Here is a 23,645-nt window from a genome sequence, read left to right on the forward strand (position 1 = left end):
TTCCAATCAAATTAAATGATCTTTATGTTTTTCCAGAAGATCATCGTTCACGACAACATATCTTCCAGTGAAAACCAGGTCCTGTGCTGCCAAGAACAATGGAAGACTGTGCACACTAAATGGATTTATTACAGAATATTCAGTGCGCATGTGACGCACCCCTTGCCTGTGTTAAAGGGAACCTGTCAGCAGCAATTTCGCCCAAAACCTAAAAGATTCCCCCTCTGCAGCTCCTGGGCTGCATTCTAGAAAGGTCCCTGTTATTATTGTGCCCCATGTGAGACCAAAATAAAGACTTCCCTTTTGTCACGTGATAGGGGCGTGTTCAAAATACTATCACGTGACAAAAGGGACGTCATCCCTGGAAGCAGCCCATACAGTCTAGCATCTACACTGAGCACAGTGTGACCGCTGGTGAGGTTTGCGCGCTCACAAGATTATGGGCGGGTACTTGCTGATAACAATCACAGCCCCGCCCATAATCACTTGTCTGCGCACACGTCACCAGCGGTCACACTGCTCAGTCCCGTGAGACTGGCACTGGGCATGCGCGGGGATGGTGGAGCAGTGGGCGGTGCATCAGCTATGGAAAGGAGCGATGGGGGCGGCATACAGGACCAGGGGGCAGAATAACGGACGCCAGAAAGCCCGCCCCCGTGTCACATTTACAGTATCTGAATACAAAAAGGTACCACTTTATAAAGTCTTTATTTTGGTCTCACATGGGGCACAATAATAACAGGGACCTTTCTAGAATGCAGCCCAGGAGCTGCAGAGGGGGAATCTGTTAGGTTTTGGGCGAAATTTCTGCTGACAGGTTCCCTTTAACAGGATATTAAACAAGCCCCAATCGATAAAGACGCAATTGATCGACACTCGTTCAATGCTGTTGGTTGGCTGGAGAAAACTGACCCTTAGCCTATAAAGCTTTGAATTTTTAACCATTACAGTGTGGAATACGGGCACTCCAGCTAGCTGCAATTAAACTGTAACATCAGATTGGACCTTTTGAGATAAGTAGAGTGTATTTTGTAAAATTGGGAAAAGGAGATCCTTATTTCTTAGGCTATGTGCGCACGTTGCGTATTTACATGCAGTTATGCTGTGATCTGCACCGCAGCGTAACTGCATGTGTCCTGCGTCCCCAGCATAATCTATGAAGATTATGCAAGACCCGTGCGCACGTGGCGTATTAGAGCGCAGCGTTTCGGCTGCTGCCCGAAGCGCGCGTTCTAAGAAGTGACATGTCACTTCTTTTGTGCGTATTGGTTGTAATGTCGGTCTCTGTGTCTCCCTGTCGGTCGGTCTCTCTCTCTCTCTGTCGGTCTATCCCTCTCCCCCCTCTCTCATACTCACCGATCAGCTGCACGGCTGTCACTGCTCCGGCGGCTTCTCCTGCTTTTGAAAATGCCGGCCGCCCATTATTCAATCTCTTATTCCCTGCTTCCCCCACCCACCGGCGCCTATGATTGGTTGCAGTCAGACATGCCTCCATGCTGAGTGACCGCTGTCTCACTGCAACCAAACACAGCCGCCGGTGGGCGAGTCTATGTAGTGCAGTAAAATAAATAAATAATAAAAAAAAACGGCGTGCGGTCCCCCCCAATTCTGATACCAGCCAGGGTAAAGCCACACGGCTGAAGGCTGGTATTCTCAGGATGGGGAGCCCCACATTATGGGGCACTCCCCAGCCTAAAAATATCAGCCAGCAGCCGCCCGGAATTTCCGCATGGATTAGATGCGACAGTCCCGGGACTGTACCCGGCTCATCCAGAACTGCCCTGGTGCAGTGGCAATCTGGGTAATAAGGAGTTAATGGCAGCCCATAGCTGCCACTAAGTCCTAGTTAATCGTTGCAGGCGTCTATGAGACACCCCCAATGATTAACCTGGTCAAAGTAAATAAACACATACACACGAAAAATCCTTTATTTGAAATAAAAGACAAAAACCACCCTCTTTCACCACTTTATTAAAATCTCCAAACACACCTCCAGGTCCGGCGTAATCCACGAGGTCCTGCGACACATCCAGCTCTGCTACATGAAGCTGACCAGAGCGGCAGTACAACACCGCCGCTCCTGTCCGCTCCATGCAGAAACTGAAGTGAGTCGCGCTGTCAGCGGAAACGTCACTGAGGTAATGCCTGTGTGTGCGGTGATGATGAGGGCTGTAGTGTCGGGTTGTGTGCGGGGATGTCGGCGGTAATGTCAGGATGTCGGAGGTAATGTCAGGATGTGTGCGGGGATGTCGGAGGTTATGTCAGGATGTGTGCGAGGATGTAGGTGGTAATGTCAGGATGTGTGCGGGGATGTAGGCGGTAATGTCAGGATGTGTGCGGGGATGTAGGCGGTAATGTCAGGATGTGTGCGGGGATGTAGGCGGTAATGTCAGGATGTGTGCGGGGATGTCGGGATGTGTGCGGGGATGTCGGAGGTAATGTCGGGATGTGTGTGGGGATGTGGGCGGTAATGTCAGGATGTGTGCGGGGATGTAGGCGCTAATGTCAGGATGTGTGCAGGGATGTCGGGATGTGTGCGGGGATATCGGAGGTAATGTCGGGATGTGTGTGGGGATGTAGGCGGTAATGTCAGGATGTGTGCGGGGATGTCGGGATGTGTGCGGGGATGTCGGAGGTAATGTCGGGATGTGTGTGGGGATGTGGGCGGTAATGTCAGGATGTGTGCGGGGATGTAGGCGCTAATGTCAGGATGTGTGCAGGGATGTCGGGATGTGTGCGGGGATATCGGAGGTAATGTCGGGATGTGTGTGGGGATGTAGGCGGTAATGTCAGGATGTGTGCGGGGATGTCGGGATGTGTGCGGGGATATCGGAGGTAATGTCGGGATGTGTGTGGGGATGTAGGCGGTAATGTCAGGATGTGTGCGGGGATGTCGGGATGTGTGCGGGGATGTCGGAGGTAATGTCGGGATGTGTGTGGGGATGTGGGCGGTAATGTCAGGATGTGTGCGGGGATGTAGGCGGTAATGTCAGGATGTGTGCGGGGATGTAGGCGGTAATGTCAGGATGTGTGCGGGGATGTCGGGATGTGTGCGGGGATGTCGGAGGTAATGTCGGGATGTGTGTGGGGATGTGGGCGGTAATGTCAGGATGTGTGCGGGGATGTAGGCGCTAATGTCAGGATGTGTGCAGGGATGTCGGGATGTGTGCGGGGATATCGGAGGTAATGTCGGGATGTGTGTGGGGATGTAGGCGGTAATGTCAGGATGTGTGCGGGGATGTCGGCGGTAATGTCAGGATGTGTGCGGGGATGTAGGCGGTAATGTCAGGATGTGTTCGGGGATGTCGGCGGTAATGTCAGGATGTGTGCGGGGATGTCGGTGGTAATGTCAGGATGTGTGCGGGGATGTCGGAGGTAATGTCGGGATGTGTGTGGGGATGTAGGCGGTAATGTCAAGATGTGTGCGGGGATGTAGGCGGTAATGTCAGGATGTGTGCGGGGATGTAGGCGGTAATGTCAGGATGTGTGCGGGGATGTAGGCGGTAATGTCAGGATGTGTGCGGGGATGTAGGCGGTAATGTCAGGATGTGTGCGGGGATGTCGGGATGTGTGCGGGGATGTCGGAGGTAATGTCGGGATGTGTGTGGGGATGTGGGCGGTAATGTCAGGATGTGTGCGGGGATGTAGGCGGTAATGTCAGGATGTGTGCGGGGATGTAGGCGGTAATGTCAGGATGTGTGCGGGGATGTCGGGATGTGTGCGGGGATGTCGGAGGTAATGTCGGGATGTGTGTGGGGATGTGGGCGGTAATGTCAGGATGTGTGCGGGGATGTAGGCGCTAATGTCAGGATGTGTGCGGGGATGTCGGGATGTGTGCGGGGATATCGGAGGTAATGTCGGGATGTGTGTGGGGATGTAGGCGGTAATGTCAGGATGTGTGCGGGGATGTCGGCGGTAATGTCAGGATGTGTGCGGGGATGTAGGCGGTAATGTCAGGATGTGTGCGGGGATGTCGGCGGTAATGTCAGGATGTGTGCGGGGATGTCGGTGGTAATGTCAGGATGTGTGCGGGGATGTCGGAGGTAATGTCGGGATGTGTGTGGGGATGTAGGCGGTAATGTCAAGATGTGTGTGGGGATGTAGGCGGTAATGTCAGGATGTGTGCGGGAATGTCGGGATGTGTGCGGGGACATCTCTCAGGTTACTCGCGGCTTCAGGTCTCGGGTGGAGGACTAGAGCTGGCCGCGGGTAACCTGAGTGATGGCACCAGTGATCGCTGATCGCGTGGATCACTGCAGTCACTCAGATTTGCGGTCACAGGTGAGTCCTTCACCTGTGACCGCAAATCAAGCCGCGGCACACGGACAGAGCCGCGATCACAATGAAGTCGGGTGAAGTTCACCCGAGTTCATTCTGATCGCGCGGCTGTCTCCCGCAGCCAGCCATGTGCTCTTTTTGACATTCCGGTCCCAGTCGGCTCTGCTGCAAGTCTATGGGGATGCTGCAGAGCTGAGTGGGACCGCAATGTCAAAAATGTGCGCTCTGGATGCTTTTCCCACTCTGTCTATGGCAGAGCAAGCATCCAGAACGCATGAATTCTGCAGGAATGTGCACACGTTGCGTTCTGCCGAATGCGTCTCAGAACGCAGCTTTTCGGCTGTGTTCTGAGACGCACATGCAGTGACTATTTTACGCTGCGTAATAGAACGCAACGTGCGCACATAGCCTTATCCTCAACATCATCTTCAATATGTGAGGAGTTCACTTGTTTCTCCTTTAGTGTTACTGGTTAGCAATAATATAGATGTCTTATTTTCTTTTTTTGTTTTGATACCTTTATACTTCTCTTTAGTTGTAGATTATTACTGTGGGCCTGAATGTAGTTTTGAGCACATTACAGACTAAACCGAAGCACATTAGCCAATCTATGTATACAAGATATTCTGTGACTGAATAACCTTGCTTTTAATAAGGACTAGACATTCACATTTTATTTTATCTTATTCATCTTTGTTCCCCATTCTTTATTCTTGCTATCCTTTTGTCTCTCCCTCTCCTCCTCAATGTCACTGTCAATTTAAGCGTTGAATTTTGGGATTTGTGCACAGTTGAATGTAACATACTTCTGTCTTTTCAGAAACAGCTGCGCAGAGTCTGTGTGTTGTATCTCTGTGGCCTTCTTTGGTGGCAGAGCAGAGATCAAGTCTTTTAATATGCAGAATTAAAAGGTGTTCCAATTATCTGCTCTTGTGTAGAGGAGACCACCTTGTTTTGTGAGGCTGTTGTTTTGCAGCAAACGCGCTTGTTTCTAGCAAATGGCTTTTATTTAGAATGGAGGAAGGCCTTCTCTCTGCTCCTCTTTTCCTGCATGCCAGTGTCCTGACTTTGTCAGCTGGAACATGCAGGGCAAACCTGGCTTATTATCTGTGCTTACTCTTCACGATTAGGTCACACATTCATTGAATTAAGTTTTCAGTTTGTCACCACATGCCCCCAGTTTAAAGAAAAGACACAGAATAAATGGCATCCTCCAATGACATTAGCGACCTCTCTTAATTTTAAGCAAAATGTAACACAATAGTCAAAAGTCCAGTAATTAGGGTGGAGTGCTAATAAAATGATAAAAGGTCTCTTGTTTTCTTTTTCATCTTGCCACGTACTGACAGCTTATCATGCACTCAGTCCTTGTTTGTTTTGGCACTCTCCATGTTCATTGTCGGTACCCGGGGCTTTGTTCACCTTTGCAGTTTCCAAAAGCACTTGGCTTTATTTATTGGAAGCTGTGGGAAAAGCCCATGCTCTCGCTTCCTTTTATAAAAGTAAATGATGGAATTTTCTTTACAGAGCTTGAATTTGTCATATTTTCCATCCCATTAAACTGACATTAAAGGATGCCAGTTGTTGGTACCTTTTCCTTTTTTCACACCACTTAAGATTTAAAATAAGAATTGTATCCACCACTGAGATCATTTGTTGTACAGGTATTCTCCTCTCAGACATTTATGGTATATCCACAGGATTGCATTCATGACTGATAGATGTGGGTGTTTCTGTCCTCTGTAAATGCTAGTAATAATGAGAATACCCGTTTTATAAAGTTGTTCAGCTTAAAAAAATAAATAATTAAAAAGACTTTTTTAGAGTCATACTTCCCTCATTCACCCTGTCATTTTCTACTTTGATCTAGTTTTTCACATTACCATGGTCTTCTGCAGTGCTGTAGTTTACATACACTGCTCCAGCAATTTTGGCTGCATTATTGAACTACCACAGAAGTGGGGAAACCACATCTGCCATGATTCTCCTCTTCTGCCTCCCTTCTTTGAATGACTACCCTGCCAAAGTACGAGGGTATTCAATATGTTTTCCACCCCAGCATGTTCTGTTAGTGTTAGAGAGCATGGTGACGCGACCGGACACACAACAAACTTAGTAGAAGTGCAGTCTAATGAAAGCACTGGAATTGACAGGATGGCAAGCAAAGTACAGTGCAGTTCTACAGTCATGGCCAAACGTTTTGAGAATGACACCAAAATTATATTTTCACATGATCTGTTGCCCTCTGGTTTTTAATTGTGTTTGTCTGATGTTTACATCACATACAGAAATATAATTGCAATCATATTATGAGTACCAAAAGGTTATATTGACAGTTAGAATGAGTTAATGCAGCAAGTCAATATTTGCAGTGTTGACCCTTCTTCTTCAGGACCTCTGCAATTCTCCCTGGCATGCTCTCAATCAACTTCTGGATCAAATCCTGACTGATAGCTGTCCATTCTTGCATAAGCAATGCTTGCATTTTGCCAGAATTTGTTGGTGGTTGTTTGTCCACCCGTCTCTTGATGATTGCCCACAAGTTCTCAATGGGATTAAGATCTGGGGAGTTTCCAGGCCATGGACCCAAAATCTCTATGTTTTGTTCCATGAGCCAATTAGTGATCACCTTTGCTTTATGGCAAGATGCTCCATCATGCTGGAAAAGGCATTGTTGGGCGCCAAACTGCTCTTGGACAGTTGGGAGAAGTTGCTCTTGGAGGACATTGTGGTACCATTCTTTATTCATGGCTGTGTTTTTAGGCAAGACTGTGAGTTAGCCGATTCCCTTGGCTGAGAAGCAACCCCATACATGAATCGTTTCAGGATGCTTAACAGTTGGCATGAGACAAGACTGGTGGTAGCGCTCACCTCTTCTTCTCCTAATAAGCTGTTTTCCAGATGTTCCAAACAATTAAAAAGGGGATTCATCTGAGAAAATGATTTTACCCCAGTCCTCAGCAGTCCACTCCCTGTACCTTTTGCAGAATATCAGTCGGTCCCTGATGTTTTTTCTAGAGAGAAGTGGCTTCTTTGCTGCCCTCCTTGAAACCAGGCCTTGCTCAAGCAGTCTCCGCCTCACAGTGCGTGCAGAAGCACTCACACCAGCCTGCTGCCATTGCTGAGCTAGCTCAGCACTGCTGGTAGTCCGATCCCGCAGCTGAAACCGTTTTAAGATACGGTCCTGGCGTTTGCTGGTCCTTCTTGGGCGCCCTGGAGCCTTTTTGGCAACAATGGAAGCTCTCTCCTTGAAGTTCTTGATGATGCGATAGTTTGTTGACTGAGGTGCAATCTTTGTAGCTGCGATACTCTTCCCTGTTAGGCCATTTTTGTGCAGAGCAAAGATGGCTGCACGTGTTTCTTTAGAGATAACCATGGTTAACTGAAAATAAACAATGATACCAAGCACCAGCCTCCTTTTAAAGTGTCCAGTGGTGTCATTCTTACTTAATCATGACTGACTGATCGCCAGCCCTGTCCTCATCAACACCCACACCTGTGTTAATGGAACAATCACTAAAACAATGTTAGCTGCTCCTTTTAAGGCAGGAATGCAATGATTTTGAAATGTGTTTTGGGGGTTAAAGTTCATTTTCTTAGCCAATATTGACTTTGCAAGTAATTGCTGTTAAGCTGATCACTCTTTATGATATTCTGGAGTATATGCAAATTGCCATTAGAAAAACTTAAGCAGTAGACTGTGTAAAAATTAATATTTGTAGCATTCTCAAAACTTTTGGCCATGACTGTACAAAGAAAGTAAGGGATTTCAGCTTCGTTCCATGATTAAATTCCTTACAAAAGAAAAAAGAAGCCCAAAAAAAAAGTCAATAAAAGGATGCACCTTCCTATTACCAAGTAGTTTTTGGAGTAAGCAGTTTCACCCCTTCACAGCCTTGCGATTTTCCATTTTTGCGCTTTAGTTTTTTCCTCCTCATCTTCCTAGAATCATAGCTATTTTATTTTTCCGTCCCCATATGAGAGCTTTTTTTGCAGGACAAACTGTACGTTTGAATGACATCGTTCATTTTATCATGTGAGGCACTGGAAAGCAGAAAAAAAAATCAGATATTTGTGTGAATTGTTTTTTGCTTTTCTTGCCATTTTTTGTGACCTGTAACGTTTTCCTTTTTCTGGGTATGGGGCTTTGTGAGTACTTCTTTTTTGAGCCCTGAGGTGACATTTTTATTGATACCATTTTGAGATAGATACAATGTTTTGATCGCCTCTACAGACCATGGTAGCACATTTAGGCCATGCAGGCTGCCCAAAGTGGCCCTGCATTGTCTGTTTGTTTGAAAAAGTGCCCTTTGCACACTTTGTAGAAAAGGCTGGCTACCATACATTATGCCACCAAGCACCACTTGAAGGTGTTTGCATGGCATTGACCTACTAGTCAGATGTCCAGCTAAAGGTGTTCCATAGACCTTACATCACCACTCTCAAAGGCTATCATAGTGCAGAGCAAGACTGAAATGGAGGTCTGACTATAGCAGTGAGTCCCACTTTTGTCTTTAATGCAATGATAGCCAGAGAGTGGTATGCAGATCACGTGAGCAGTGCCATGAGGTATCTGTGCCTAGTGGTCATGTGCTCTTGCCAGATGTCTCTGACAGCTGCTTATCTTTTAGGGAATAAAAGAATCACCAGTACAAAACGAGAAATACTGGATCCTTCTCTCCCTTGACATTAGTCTAGGCGGCAGGGTCCCCATATACATCAGATTCTTAGCCGAAACTAGTGATAACTGCAGATCTTGCCTATTTTAGTCTAATATGTATGGGGATGTTTAAGAGTAATAAATTAATTGTGCAATAAGTGGAATACAATAGATGTTGCTATGGAGCTGAAGTGAGGGTTTTCCCAGGGTCCCATTATGTTTGAATCATGTGGAACTCTATAATTAGTGATGGGCGGACTCGCAGATAACCGAGACTGTCAGGTCTAACTGGGTTAACAAAAAAATGTAACTGGTTCCGGCCCTGGATTGATCCCGGGTATCTGGCTGGTCCCCATATAAGTCTATAGGGATCAGAATCCGGTGACTAAAAATGGTAGCACAAGGGATAGGGGGATAGGAGCAAGTGGCCTGCACTTACCAAGACACCAGCGCCGCTGTAACTGCTTCCTGGACACTCTTTTACCTTCATTGCATATGCACAGCTTTCCCCGCCCAACGGCATCTCTGATTGGTTGCTGTCAGACGCGCCCCCAACCTGAGTGACAGCGTATCTGACATCTCCAATCTCAGCTGCTGTATGTATATCACACAGTAAAAATAAATTAAAAGTTGCAGGCACAGCTGGAGGTTCCCACGGTCCTCAATCTCTGTTCACAGGTAACTAGACCTCAGGGTGAGGTCACTGACTTTACTGAGGTCAGGTTACCTGCGATCACCGGTGGGGACCATGGGAACGTCCAGCTGGGACGGCAACATACCTGAGTGACATCACCGCTCATCGTGCAGCTCATTCATTCTCTGCCTGAAGCTCACAGCGGGCAATCATGTTCTAAGGCTCTCGCTGTGACACAGATAAAGCAGATCTGGAATCGTCGTAGGACCTCATGTGGATTACGTTGGACCTGCAGAGGTGTTTTGGGGCTAATAAATTGGTGATAGAGGGTTTTTTTGTAGTTTATTTCAAATAAAGAATTTTTTCGGTGTTTGTATTTATTTCTTTTCACTTACAGATTAGTTATGGGGGGGTCTCATAGACAAGACTAATTACAAATTGCCATGAATAGTGCACAGATTATGAACATCTTTCATCTCATGGCAGTTAATGTGGCCAGGGGGACAGTATTGCAGAACTGAGTTTTTTCTCATTACAAACTTCTATCTGCTCTTTTTCACAGAGTGGTTAGCTTTGTTGTGCTGACTCTATGCATTTGAAATCTGAAAAGTGTGTAATCACTCTCAGCTCTGCTGTACACCAAATAACTTTTTATTATGCATGACCTTGTACTGAAAGTAGACTGTAATATCATGAAATTCACTGAGGAACCTGAGGAAGCTATTTTGTGGGGTTTGTTCTTTCTTCAGCGCTCTATTGGGAGACCCAGACGATTGGGGTATAGCTACTGCCCTCCGGAGGCCACACAAAGCACTACACTAAAAAGTGCAAGGCCCCTCCCCTTCTGGCTATACCCCCCCGTGGTATCACGGGTTCTCCAGTTTTCAAGCTTTGTGCGAAGGAGGTCAGACATCCATGCATAGCTCCACAGATTTTAGTCAGCAGTAGCTGCTGACTATTTCGGATGGAAGAAAAGAGGGCCCATATAGGGCCCCCAGCATGCTCCCTTCTCACCCGTGGATGGTGTTGTAAGGTTGAGGTACCTATTGCTGGTACGGAGGCTGGAGCCCACATGCTGCTTTCCTTCCACATCCCCCTGGGGGGCTCTGAGGAAGTGGGATCCTGCCGGCCTCAAAACTCTGACGCCGGGCTCCATCCACAGACCCATTTGAACCTGCTGGATACGGAGCTGGAGTACCGTTCAGGGACAAGGCCCTGCACCATTACAGGTACTCTGTGTCCCCGTACACACAGGCACAGCACACTCCAGACTTGCTGGGTGTGCTAGTGCGCCGGGGACAGTAAAGGGTTACAGTCACTGCAGCTTTGCTGAGTGACTTTGTGTTTTGGGAACTACCGCGCCGGACGCTCCGGGAGCGGCGGCGCGGCTGGGACTTGTAGTTCGCCGGGGACTGGGCGCCGACCGCGCTTTTACGGCGGCGGCGCTTATAACTCCAGTCCCCGGCTTCTGCGGCCTAGTGCCGCTTCGTTCCCGCCCCCTCCCTGTCACTCAGGGAAGGGGACAGACGCTGAGCAATCAGCAGCGCCGAGGGCTGGAGCCTTTTTACATGCTCCAGCCCTCTCACTGCACACTGTCGGACGCCGGATTCCCGCTCTGCCTTGGGGGCACGCCCACGGCCCGCCCCTCCTCACACGAGCTGGGGAAGAAGCCGGCAGCCATTACTGCACCGAGCTCGGACTTTCGGCACCAAGGCAGGACGGTGGCGATCATACACCCGCTTATAGGCGGGCGGTAAGAGGCACACAGAGTGCTGACCACGATATAACTGCAGTGTGTACATGTGTTGTTTTTAACTGCATAGGTCGCTATATGCCCGCTTCGGGAGCGACACATCAGCAGCAGGAAAGCAGGTGTGCTAAGGCACAGGCTTTCTAGGCTGCTTGTTTTGCACGACTGAGGTGTTCATTTGTGTTTATGCTGATATGCTATACATTGCACTGTACAGTCGCTAGTCTTAGCTATATTCTCCTGGAATGGCTAGACTACAGCAGCAGAAAACCAAGGGTGCTGGGGCACAGGTTTTTTTCTATGCTGCTTGTATTGCATGGGCTGCAGTGTGCATTTGTACTTGTGCTTGTATGCTATACATTGCACCGTATGGTCACTCTTCTGGGCTATATTCCCCTAGATGACTAGTCTACAGCAGCAGAAGAGCAGAGGTGCCAGGGCACAGGCTTCTATGCTGCTTGTATTGCATGTGCTGCAGTGTTCATTTGTACTTGTGCTTGTATGCTATACATTGCACTGTAGGGTCACTCTTCTGGGCTATATTCCCCTAGATGACTAGTATACAGCAGCAGAAGAGCAGGGGTGCCAGGGCACAGGCTTCTATGCTGCTTGTATTGCTTGTGCTGCAGTGGTCTTTTGTACTTTATGCCTGTATGCTATACATTGCAATGTACGGTCACCAATCTTGGCTATATACTTCTAGATAGCTAGTCGGCAGCGGCAAAAAATCAACACAGATTTCAGTGCTGTTTTTACTACATGGGATGCTGTTCATGACACCGTCCCATTGTGTGCATGCTCCCCTGTAGCACGTCGTCTGCCGGGGTCTCTAGCACTTCGTCTGCCGGGGCTCTACTAGTTGTGGCGAAAGAAACCTCCTGTCAACCCTGTCCATGGACAGGGACGGAGTAGTCATAATATAGAGACTTGCACCCATGGGCAATCTACTTGACCAAAAGGCAGCTCTTCAGGGCTTTGACACCGGGTGGTAACGCCATACGGAATGATCCTATACCGTCCATCAATGGAAGGTTGGATCTTTCTCCCTCAGCTCCCCCAGTGGAGATAGGAGACGAACAGGAGAAGTTCCTTTTCAGTATCTCACGCAAATATTGAGTATTTTTCTGGCCACGCTGACTTCAGAGAAGCAGTCCAGGAACACCACGCTTACCAGATAAGCATCTTCTCCAAACGTTTTTAGGATACACGTTATCCCTTTTTCCCCTGACGTGGTCAGCGCTGGACCCAGGGTCCAAAGGTGGATTCTCCAATCTCCAGGCTTGCATATAGAGCCATAGTTGCACTGGAGATGGGGCTTCACTTAAAGATGCCATTCACAGACAGATGGACTCTGGTTGAAATCTGTCTAGGAGGCTATCGGCGTGTCGGTTGCTCCGGCATCCACAGCCGTATTGGCAACCTAACCTTTTCAGCTGTTCTTGCGCAGCTGACCTTGAGCAGGGACATCTGTACCGCAGAGGCGTCCGTAACCCCGCAATGTCTGCACTGCGACTTACCCTGTTAATACTGTCCTAAAAGTACAGTCGAGGTTTCGGTCCTTCCCAAGCTCCGGCAGGTCCCAATTGTCCTCGTGCAAAAGGGCTACAAAACCTCAGACGGGCTCAGATTCCGGCCGGGCTCAATCTCGCCCAAGGAAGGCAGTCGGAGGAACCGCTACTAAGGCGGTCTCCTCAGGACTCTCAGCTCTCTCTCTCTCTCTCCGCATCCGCGGTTGATGGCAGACTCCCCCGCCTTTGGCGACATTTAGCTGCCACAGGTCACAGACCGGTGGGTGACGGACATTGTGCTCATGTGCACAGGACAGTGTTCTGTTCTCGTCCTCCGACTCCATTCTTCAGAACGGCCCCACCTCTCCACCGAGCAGATGCCCTGCTGCAGGCGGTGGACGCTCTAAGAGCAGAAGGAGTGGTGATCCCTGTCCCCCCTCAGGAACGAGGGCGAGGGTTTGTACTCCAATCTCTTTGTGGCTCCAAAAATGGACGGTTCCTTCCGTCCTGTTCTGGTTCTGAAACTGCTCAACGAGCATGCGAACGCCAGGCGGTTCCGGATGGGATCTCTCCGATCCGTCATTGCCTCAATGTCTCGAGGAGACTTCCTTGCCTCAACAGACATCACAGATGCCTATCTCCACGTGCCAATTGCTACGGAGCACCAACGTTTTCTACGTTTTGTGATAGGAGACGAACATCTTCTGTTCGTAGCTCTGCCATTCAGTCTGGCGACAGCCCCACGGGTGTTCACCAAGGTCATGGCAGCAGTGGTAGCAGTCTTGCACTCTCAGGGACACCCGGTGATCCCGTACTTGGACGATCTACTCGTCAAAGCACCCTCCCTCGAGGCATGCCAACGCAGCCTGAATGTTACGCTGGAGACTCTCCAGACTTTCGGGTGGATCATCAATTTGGCAAGGTCAAATCTATCTCCGACTCAATCACTAACGTATCTCGGCATGGAGTTTCATACTCTATCAGCCATAGTGAAGCTTCCGCTGAACCAGCAGCGTTCACTGCAGACAGAGGTGCAGTCTCTCCTTCAAGGCCAGTCGCACCCCTTAAGGCGCCTCATGCACTTCCTAAGGAAGATGGTGGCAGCCATCGAGGCAGTTCTCTTTGCGCAGTTTCATCTGCGCCAACGGCAATGGGACATTCTCCGCCAATGGGATGGGCAGTCAACCTCCCTGGACGGGAAGTCTCCCTTTCCCTGACGGCCGAGGACTCTCTGCAATAGTGGCTTATTCCCACCTCATTGTCATAGCCCCCATCCTGGGCAGTGGTCACGACAGATACGAGTCTGTCAGGGTGGGGAGCAGTTTGTCTCCGCCACATGGCTCAGGGGACGTGGACTCAGCAGGAGTCCACCCTTCAGATCGATGTGCTGGAAATCGGGGCAGGGTATCTTACCCTATTAGCTTTCCAGAAGTGGCTAGAAAGAGAGCAGATCCGAATCCAGTCGGACATCTCCACAGCGGTGGCATACATCAACCACCAAGGAGGGACACGCAGTCAGCAGCCTTCCAGGAAGTCCGGCGAATCCTCATGTGGGTGGAGGACACAGCATCCACCATATCCGCAGTTCACATCCCGGGCGTAGAAAACTGGGAAGCAGACTTCCTCAGTCGCCAGGGCATGGACGCGGGGGAATGGTCCCTTCACCCGGACGTGTTTCAGGAAATCTGTTGCCGCTGGGGGGTGCCGGACGTCGACCTAATGGCGTCTCGGCACACCAACAAGGTCCCGGCATTTATGGCACGATCGCGCGATCACAGAGCTCTGGCGGCAGACGCCTTAGTGCAAGATTGGTCGCAGTTCCGGATGTGTTTCCACCTCCGGCACTCTTGCCCAGAGTACTGCGCAAAAATCAGATCCGATTGCAGCCGCGTCATACTCGTCGCACCAGACTGGCCGAGGAGATCGTGGTACCCGGATCTGTGGCATCTCACGGTCGGCCGACCGGGGTCACTACCAGACCGACCAGACTTACTGTCTCAAGGGCCGTTTTCTCCATCGGAATTCTGCGGCCCTGAACCTGACTGTGTGGCTTTTGTGTCCTGGATCCTAGCGTCTTCAGGATTATCCCAAGGGGTCGTTGCCACCATGAGACAGGCTAGGAAGCCCACGTCTGCTAAGATCTACCACAGAACGTGGAAGATTTTCTTAATCTGGTGCTCTACTCAGGGAGTGTCTCCCTGGCCATTTGCATTGTCTATTTTTCTTTCCTTCCTACAATAGGAGTTAGAAAAGGGCTTGTCGCTAGACTCCCTCAAAGGGCAAGTCTCAGCCCTATCCGTGTTTTTTTTTCAGAAGCGTCTAGCACGTCTTTCTAAGGTGCGCACGTTCCCGCAGGGGGTTTGTCATATCGTACCCCCGTACAAGCGGCCGTTGGATCCATGGGATCTGAACAGGGTTCTAGTTGCTCTCCAGAAGCCGCCTTTCGAGCCTCTGAAGGAAGTTTCCTTTTCTCACCTGTCACAGAAGGTGGCGTTTCTCGTTGCGATCACATCGCTTCGGCGAGTGTCTGAGCTGGCAGCTCTGTCATCCAAGGCTCCCTTCCTGGTGTTTCACCAGGACAAGGTAGTGCTGCGGATCATTCCGGAGTTTCTCCCTAAGGTCGTATCCTCGTTTCATCTTCATCAGGATATCTCCTTACCGTCCTTTTGCACTCATCCGGTTCACCGGTATGAGAATGATTTACGTTTGCTAGATCTGGTGAGAGCACTCAGAATCTACATTTCCCTCACGGCGCCCATACGCCGTTCCGATGCCCTTGTCGCTGGTACGCGCAAGAGGTTGCAGGCTTCTAAAGCCACCCTGGCTCGATGGATCAAAGAACCAATTCTGGAAGCCTACCGTTCTGCAGGGCTTCCGGTTCTTTCAGGGCTGAAAGCCCATTCAACCAGAGCCGTGGGTGCGTCCTGGGCGCTACGACACCAGGCTTCGGCTCAACAGGTGTGCCAGGCAGCTACCTGGTCGAGTCTGCACACTTTCACCAAGCATTATCAGGTGCATACCTATGCTTCGGCGGATGCCAGCTTAGGTAGAAGAGTCCTGCAGGCGGCAGTGACATCCCCGTAGGGGAGGGCTGTTTTGCAGCTCTAACATGAGGTATCTCTTTACCCACCCAGGGACAGCTTTTGGACGTCCCAATCGTCTGGGTCTCCCAATAGAGCGCTGAAGAAGGGAATTTTGTTACTTACCGTAAATTCCTTTTCTTCTAGCTCTTATTGGGAGACCCAGCACCCGCCCTGTTGTCCTTCGGGATTTCTTGGTTGTTTGCGGGTACACATGTTGTTCATGTTGAACGGTTTTTCAGTTCTCCGACGGTATTCGGAGTTAATTTGTTTAAACCAGTTATTGGCTTCCTCCTTCTTGCTTTGGCACTAAAACTGGAGAACCCGTGATACCACGGGGGGGTATAGCCAGAAGGGGAGGGGCCTTGCACTTTTTAGTGTAGTGCTTTGTGTGGCCTCCGGAGGGCAGTAGCTATACCCCAATCGTCTGGGTCTCCCAATAAGAGCTAGAAGAAAAGGAATTTACGGTAAGTAACAAAATTCCCTTCTTTTCTACTGTATGTTGGTGCCTGCTTCTGATTGGTCAACCTCATACAGTGGAAGAAGAACATGCCTCCTGTTAAAAATCTCTGCTAATGCCCATTGCACTTTAAAATACATTACAACCTACCCTTTAAAGGCAAAAATCTCTGCAATGGAGAGGAGAAATTAATAAAATAAAACCTTTTTGCTTAGTTCATGCCCAGACTGGTGAAAAGTCCTTTTTTACAGCAGTCAGATGTTTGTTTTTAAAATTACTAATACTACTACTAATACTAATATGGTGCAGTTTCTCTTATTTGTAGATTAATACTCTAGCTTTACACATAGTGATACATTAAGTTATACGTGTTGTTATTGGTATATAATACATGTATACAATAGATTTGTACAGAATTGTGTTCTTATGTGATTTTTGTGCTGTGTATGAATCTGCATGATGCCCGATGATTTGATGCAGTGATTACCTATGTCCCTTACTGCTTTTTGCACAGCCTGAATAACTTGCTTTTATACTTTTACTTTCAATGTGTTTGAAAGGCCATAAGCTTTGTAGATTAAGACAAAAGTATATATTGTAATAGTCTTCTGAACTTTTATTGTGAAATGATTCCTAAACAATTTTGTTTTTCTTTTTGCATTCAGTGCCTTAGTCGTGATGCAGCTGGCAATATTAGCATTCAGTTCTTGGGCACAGTGGTGAGTCCAATTTTGCTATGCTTGAATAAAAGACTGTTTACATATAGTGTGTGTGCATATGTACTGTATATGTTTGGAGAAATTTGTTACACCGTTGAGTGGGGCTCAGGTTGGTAGTGCGTATACAGTGGTGTGAAAAAGTGTTTGCACCTTCCTTATTTCTTATTTTTTTACATGTTTGTCACACACTAAAATATTTCAGCTCACCAAACAAATTTAAATACAGTGGAACCTTGGTTTACGAGAACAATCCATTCTGGGAGTGTGCTTGTAAACCAAGTTACTCGTCTAGCAAAGCAAAATATCCCATAGGAAATAATGGAAGCTCAGACAATACGTTCCACAATTTGTGCAATGTCCCCTATTGTGCCATTCCACACACACTCAAACACACACAAACACGCACACACACACACACACACACACACACACACACTATGCTCACCTTACCCTCCGTTTCCTCGCCGGCCTCCTGGTTCTTGTAGTCCGCAGGTGCAGTATGTGTATCGGGTAACCATACAGACGATTCAGGAGCTTCCGCTGTCAGCGTCCACGTCATACGCAGGAGCCGCTTGCTTCTGATTGGCCAGCGTGCTGACGTCAAAGGCATGATCCGCTTGCCTCTGATTGATCAGCGCGCTGCCTTTGAGAAGCGGCTGACAGCAGAAGTAACTCCATCGTCGCGATGGTTACCCGATACACATATTATACCTACAGACTACAAGACCCAGGAGGCTAGCGAGGGAACGGAAGGTAAGGTGAGCATAATATGTGTGTGTGTGCCTGTGTGTGTGTTTGTGTGGACTGCAAGAGCGAGTCAGAGCGCGGTGAAAGTACGTAACCGGAAGTGTGTGCGGTGAGTATTTGCTCATACAGCAAAGATTGCTCGTAAACTGAGTTACAAATTTACAGCAAGCTTTGCTCGTATAGCAAAATACTCGCACACAATGTTACTCCTAAACCGAGGTTCCATTGTATTAGACAAAGATAACACAATTAAACACAGTATGCAGTTTATAAATGAAGGTCTTAAATATTAACGGAAAAATCAATCCAAACCTACAGAGGGAGGTCTACGGTTATTGGACCCTATCCGGCCAAAAAATAGCAGACAACAGGCACCCAAGAAATGGTGCATCCATTGGATGCGCCAATCCTAGTGCTCTACCTCAGCCCATCCCGTTGCCCTGGTGCGATGGCAAAAGGATTAATATATTGGGTGTATACCAGCTGTGTAATGTCACCTGGCATCAAGCATTGGTATTAATGATGTCATGGTGTTTTCGGATACCCGACATCACTAACCCAGTTAGTAATAAAAAAAAAAATAATATATAAACAATAAACAAATATTTATTTGAAAAAACACTCCCCAAGACATTCCCTCTTTCACCAATTTATTGAAAAGTAAATACAAATCCGGGTGTGGCGTAATCCAATAGGGGGATCAAACGACGATCCATACTCACTGTCCCAGGCAATGAAGAACAGAATGTTTCCCATTGGCTAGGAGAACAGTGCAGTGACTTGAGCTAACATCATTAGGTCATGCCAGGTCTCTGCAGGGCATGACGATCGCCGATGTCATTAGATTAGCGAAGCTCATTACCTACGATGATGAAGTCCGCTGAACTCGTGACGTCAGCGTTCGTCACTGAGTTCAATGACCACCGTGATCTCACTGCAAGTCTCACCGGCGACCTGACACTGTGACTAGCGGTGACATCACAAGCTCCCGCGAGACTTGAGGTGATATCACTGCAGGCAATGGAACTCCATGACAAGCGCTGACGCCAGGAGTGCAACGGAGATCATTAACGCAGGTAAAGAACTTAGCAAACCTCCTGATGTGGCGCTTGTCATCCCTGTGGCTGCTCACACACTGCTGTGCAAGCAGATGCTTACACACAGCAGTTCGAGCAGCCACATGGTTGGCGGGAGAGTGGGACACAGACTGCAGGTGCACCCGATAGAAGCCACATGGAAGAGCTTCCATGCGGCTTCCGGGGATTTTGCGGACCCATTGACTTGTATTCTGTCACGGTCCGCAATTACGGAACAGATTGGAACATGTTCCATAATAACGGAACAGACATACGGAATCTGATGTGTTTTTTGTGTGGCATCCGATCCTACACAAAAGACATTGAAAAGATGGTCTTTTCAGTAGGTCCGCAGAAAAACAGGAACAGAACAAACGGAACGGTCGTCTGAATGAGCCCTAAGTGAAAACGGCCGAATTGTACCCAAACATTTTTGTGTGGCCACCATTTTTTTCTATCACAGCCTTAACTCTCTTGGGCATGGAGTTCATTAGAGCCTCACAGTTTGCCACTGGAAACCGCTTCCACTCCTCCATGACATCATCATGGAGCTGGTGGATGTTAGAGACCTTGTGCTTCTCCACCTTCTGTTTTGACGATGCCCCACAAATACTCAATAGGATTTAGGTCTGGAGACCTGCTTGGCCAGTTCACCACTTTAAGGGCACGCTCACTCAAGCATTAAAAATGGACGAGTGCAATGCGAGAAAATCTTGCATTGCACTCTGACCAATGTTAGTCAATGAGGGGGAGCAGTTGGTCAGCTTTAAAGTTGGTCAGACTCTGGATGCGAGAAAAGTCGCAACATTTTCTGCAACAGCCGTATCACTCACACCTATTCAAGTCTATGGGTGCGAGAGAAACATCGGACTGCACTCGGATGTTATCCCAGTGCAGTGTGATATACGCACAGGCTAACAATGGAAGAGATGGGGGGATTAACCCCTCCCTCTCCCCCGCAGGCTGCACCCTCAACTTCACAGCTGGGATCCAATTGCAAGATCGGGTCACAGTCGCATGACACTCGGCTTACGCTCGCAGCAGAGCCTGAGACAGGGGTCATTAGCATATCGCATCTGGTGCTCTCGCCAGCCTAACCAGTAGTTTCCTTAGCAAGGGTGTGGTCGTCTTGGAGGTGTGTTTGAGGTCGTTATCATGTTGGAATACTGCCCTGCAGCCCAGTTTCCAAACGGAATGGATCACGCTGCTTCATTATGTCACAGTACATGTTGGCATTCATGGCTCTCTCAATGAACTGTAGCTCCCGAAAACTGGCAGCACTCACGCAGTCCAAAAACTAGATACTCCCACCACCATGCTTGACTGTAGGTAAGACACTTGTCTTTGTACTCTTCACCTGGTTGCCACCACCCACGTTTGACACCATCTGAACCAAATAAGTTTATCTTGGTCTCATCAGAATACATCACAGGGTCCAGTAATCCATGTCCTTACTCTGATTGTATTCAGCAAATTGTAGGCCGCCTTGTGCATCATGTGTATAAGAGGCTTCCTTCTAAGATGACAGCCATGCATACCGATGTGATGCAGTGTGCAGTGTATGGTTTGAGCACTGACAAGCTGACCCCCCCCCCTCCCCCCGACCTCTTTAACCATTGCAGCAATGCTGAGCGTACTCGCGTGTCTGTTTTAAAAAGACAACCTCTGGATACAGTAGGGGAAATAAGTATTTGATCCCTTTCTGATTTTGTAAGTTTTCCTACTGACAAAGACATGAACAGGGTAGGTTAATTTTAACAGTAAGAGATAGAATATAAAAAATAAAATCCAGAAAATCACATTGTATAAATTTATTTGCATTTAGCAGAGAGAAATAAGTATTTGATCCCCTACCGAACATTAAGAGTTCTGGCTACTACAGTCCAGTTAGATGCTCCTAATCAACTCTTTAACTGCATTACAGACAGCTGTCTTAAATTGTCACCTGTATAAAAGACGCCTGTCCACACATTCAATCAGTCAGATTCTAATTTCTACAACATGGGCAAGACCAAAGAGCTTTCTAAGGCCGGTTTCAGACGTCCGTGTTTCAGGTACGTGTGGCATCCGTTTATAACACGGATGCCACATGTACCCATATTATTCTCTGGAGTTACTCACACCGCCCTGTTGTCACATGGACTGTGTGACCCATCGTGGCCCTGCATGAACACACGGAGACATGTCTGTATTTTCTCCAGCAGCACGGGTGTCACACGGATAAAACACTGATGTGATCCGTGGGACATCAGTGTGACATACACCGGAAAAAACTCGTGTCTCTTAAATAAAAAGATTTTCTATATTTAACTGTATCCAGCATTGTTCGGCTCTGCTGCCTCCCGCTTCTGACCGCTGCTCATTATATTAATTGATTAGTCACTCCACTGAGGAGCTGGAAGCCGGAGCAGCACTGGGGACTTCAGTGCCGAGCACAGCACCGCCGAGGGCAGGTGAGTATCCAGGTGTGTGTGTGTGTGTGTGTGTGAATACATGTGTGTGTCTGTGTTCAGTGTATACATGCATGTATACAATGTGTGTGTATGTGCCCAGTGTATCCATGTGTGTGCTGTGTGTGTGTGTGTAGTGAGAACCTGAAAGCTGGAGCATCACAGGGACAGCATCAGAGACTCAATAGAGTTCCAATGAACTCTGATGAACCCGTGAAGTGACTGTCCTTACACCCGCTGTAGCACGGGGGTATCATCAGGATGTCATCAGAGTTCATTGGGTACTCCAATGACCTCCTGGACGTCACTGCACATACACTGCTTGCTGGATAGTCACCTGTCCCTGCGATGCTTTCCTCAGCGGTGCTGTCCCCGCGATGCTCCGGCTTCCAGCTCCCTAGTGCGGTGAATAATCAATGAATATAATGAGCGGCGGTCAGAAGCGGGAGGCAGCAGAGACGAAGAAAGCAGCACTGGATACAGGTAAATATAGAATATCTTTTACTTTCAAAGACCCGTGTTTTCTTCGGTGCCTGTCACACATATGCAAACACAGATGTCACATGTTACACATGTATTACCATAACCATGTGTGTGACTTGTACCTGATTAAACACGGATGTCTGAAACTGGCCTAAGAATGTCAGGGACAAGATCATAGACTTGCACAAGGCTGGAATAGGCTATAAAACCATAAGTAAGATGCTAAGTGAGAGGAAGACAACTGTTAGTGCAATAGTAAGAAATTGGAAGAAATACAAAATGAGTGTCAAGCGACATCGATCTGGGGCTCCATGCAAAATCTCACCTCTTGGGGTATCCAGGAGGAAGGTGAGAGATCAGCCTAAAACTACACAGGTGGAACTTGTTAATGATCTCAAGGAAGCTGGGACCACTATCATGAAGAAACCCATTGGTAACACATTATGCCGTAATGGATTAGAATCCTGCATTGCCTGCAAAGTGGCACTGCTCAAGATGTGCAGGCCCGTCTGTGGTTTGCTAATGAACACCTGGATGATTCTGAGAGTGATTAGGAGAAGGTGCTGTGGTCAGATGAGACAAAAATTGAGCTCTTTTGCATCAACTCATCTCGCCGTGTTTGGAGTAAGAGAAATGCTGCCTTTGACCCAAAGAACACCATTCCCACTATCAAGCATGGAGGTGGAAATATTAAGAGAACTGCAGCAAAGAAACGCAAAATAGGGTTTTATCTGAGAGATGAGATATAGAATCAGACAGTGTCAAGGCTCACCTTGAATAGGTTGTGAGAGTTACAACTACTAATGCACATCAAAACGACTGTTGCAGCCCCACGTAGAATTGGAATCAATAGACAAACGCTGCCCTGTCGCATAACAAAGTAGTCCAAGGGTACAAGTTGGTGTTTAATTTTCTACGCATTTCAGAGAGTACCCTGATTGCTCTCAGTGAGAGAAACAAAATTATAATTTTGTAGTTGTAATACCTTTTAGAGGGTACCCTCGCCTTCAGGAAAATTCACATCGCATCACATGTGATTTTTGTTTTCTTGAATGAGAGGTTACTCTCCGAAATGCGTAGAAAATTAATCACCAATTTGTACCCATGGACTCATTTCTTTTGCTACAGCGAGGCGTTTAATCCTTTCCATTGTCTCCTCCTTCCATAATACCAAATTTAACACACCTCTCCACTCACACATGAGACTTTGAAAAACTAATGGGTCACATGGCATTGGGTAGTCAAAATGGCTAAGGCCACTTTCACACATCCGGTTTGAGCAGTGCGGCTCAATCCGGCTACGAAAAAACTGCATCCTTTGCATAAGTTTTTACATGCGGCCCGTCCGTTTTTTTCCGGTTGCGGCATGCTACTGAGCATGCGCAGTGGAAGAAACCGCATGCGGCGGCCGGATGCGTTTTTTTCGCATCGCGCCGCATCCGGCGTCCATAGGCATTCATTGAAAAATGCGCCGCAGCGGCCGGATGCGGCGCAATGCGTTTTTTTTGCCGGAGCAAAAAACGTTCCAGGCAACGTTCCATCCGGCCGCGGCATCGGCTAAATCTGCCGCATGCGGCAAAAACCGGACCGAACGCAAGCCTATGCGGCACAATACGGCACTAATGTAAGTCTATGCAAAAAAAACCGCAACTGGCGGCAAAAAAAACGGTTGCTGTTTTTCTGCAGAGCGCCGTATTGTGCCGCAGAGCAAAAACCGGATGTGTGAAAGTAGCCTAATTGGGCACAATTTTGCCATTTTCACTTTAGGGTGTTCTCACTCTTTTTTTTGCCAGCAGTTTA

General features: G+C 48.1%; 1 protein-coding gene across 1 annotated transcript in view; it reads left to right on the forward strand.

Annotated features, from left to right (window-relative positions):
* Window positions 1-23,645, forward strand: part of PCCA (propionyl-CoA carboxylase subunit alpha) — a 926,251-nt gene that overhangs the window by 744,999 nt on the left and 157,607 nt on the right. The window contains exon 21 of the mRNA XM_075336705.1: window positions 17,036-17,089. Within this exon, the coding sequence (XP_075192820.1) occupies window positions 17,036-17,089 (54 nt within the window). The remainder of the gene's footprint in view (window positions 1-17,035; window positions 17,090-23,645) is intronic.

Source organism: Anomaloglossus baeobatrachus, chromosome 2 (genome assembly GCF_048569485.1).
Source record: "Anomaloglossus baeobatrachus isolate aAnoBae1 chromosome 2, aAnoBae1.hap1, whole genome shotgun sequence".
Classification (NCBI taxonomy): domain Eukaryota; kingdom Metazoa; phylum Chordata; class Amphibia; order Anura; family Aromobatidae; genus Anomaloglossus; species Anomaloglossus baeobatrachus.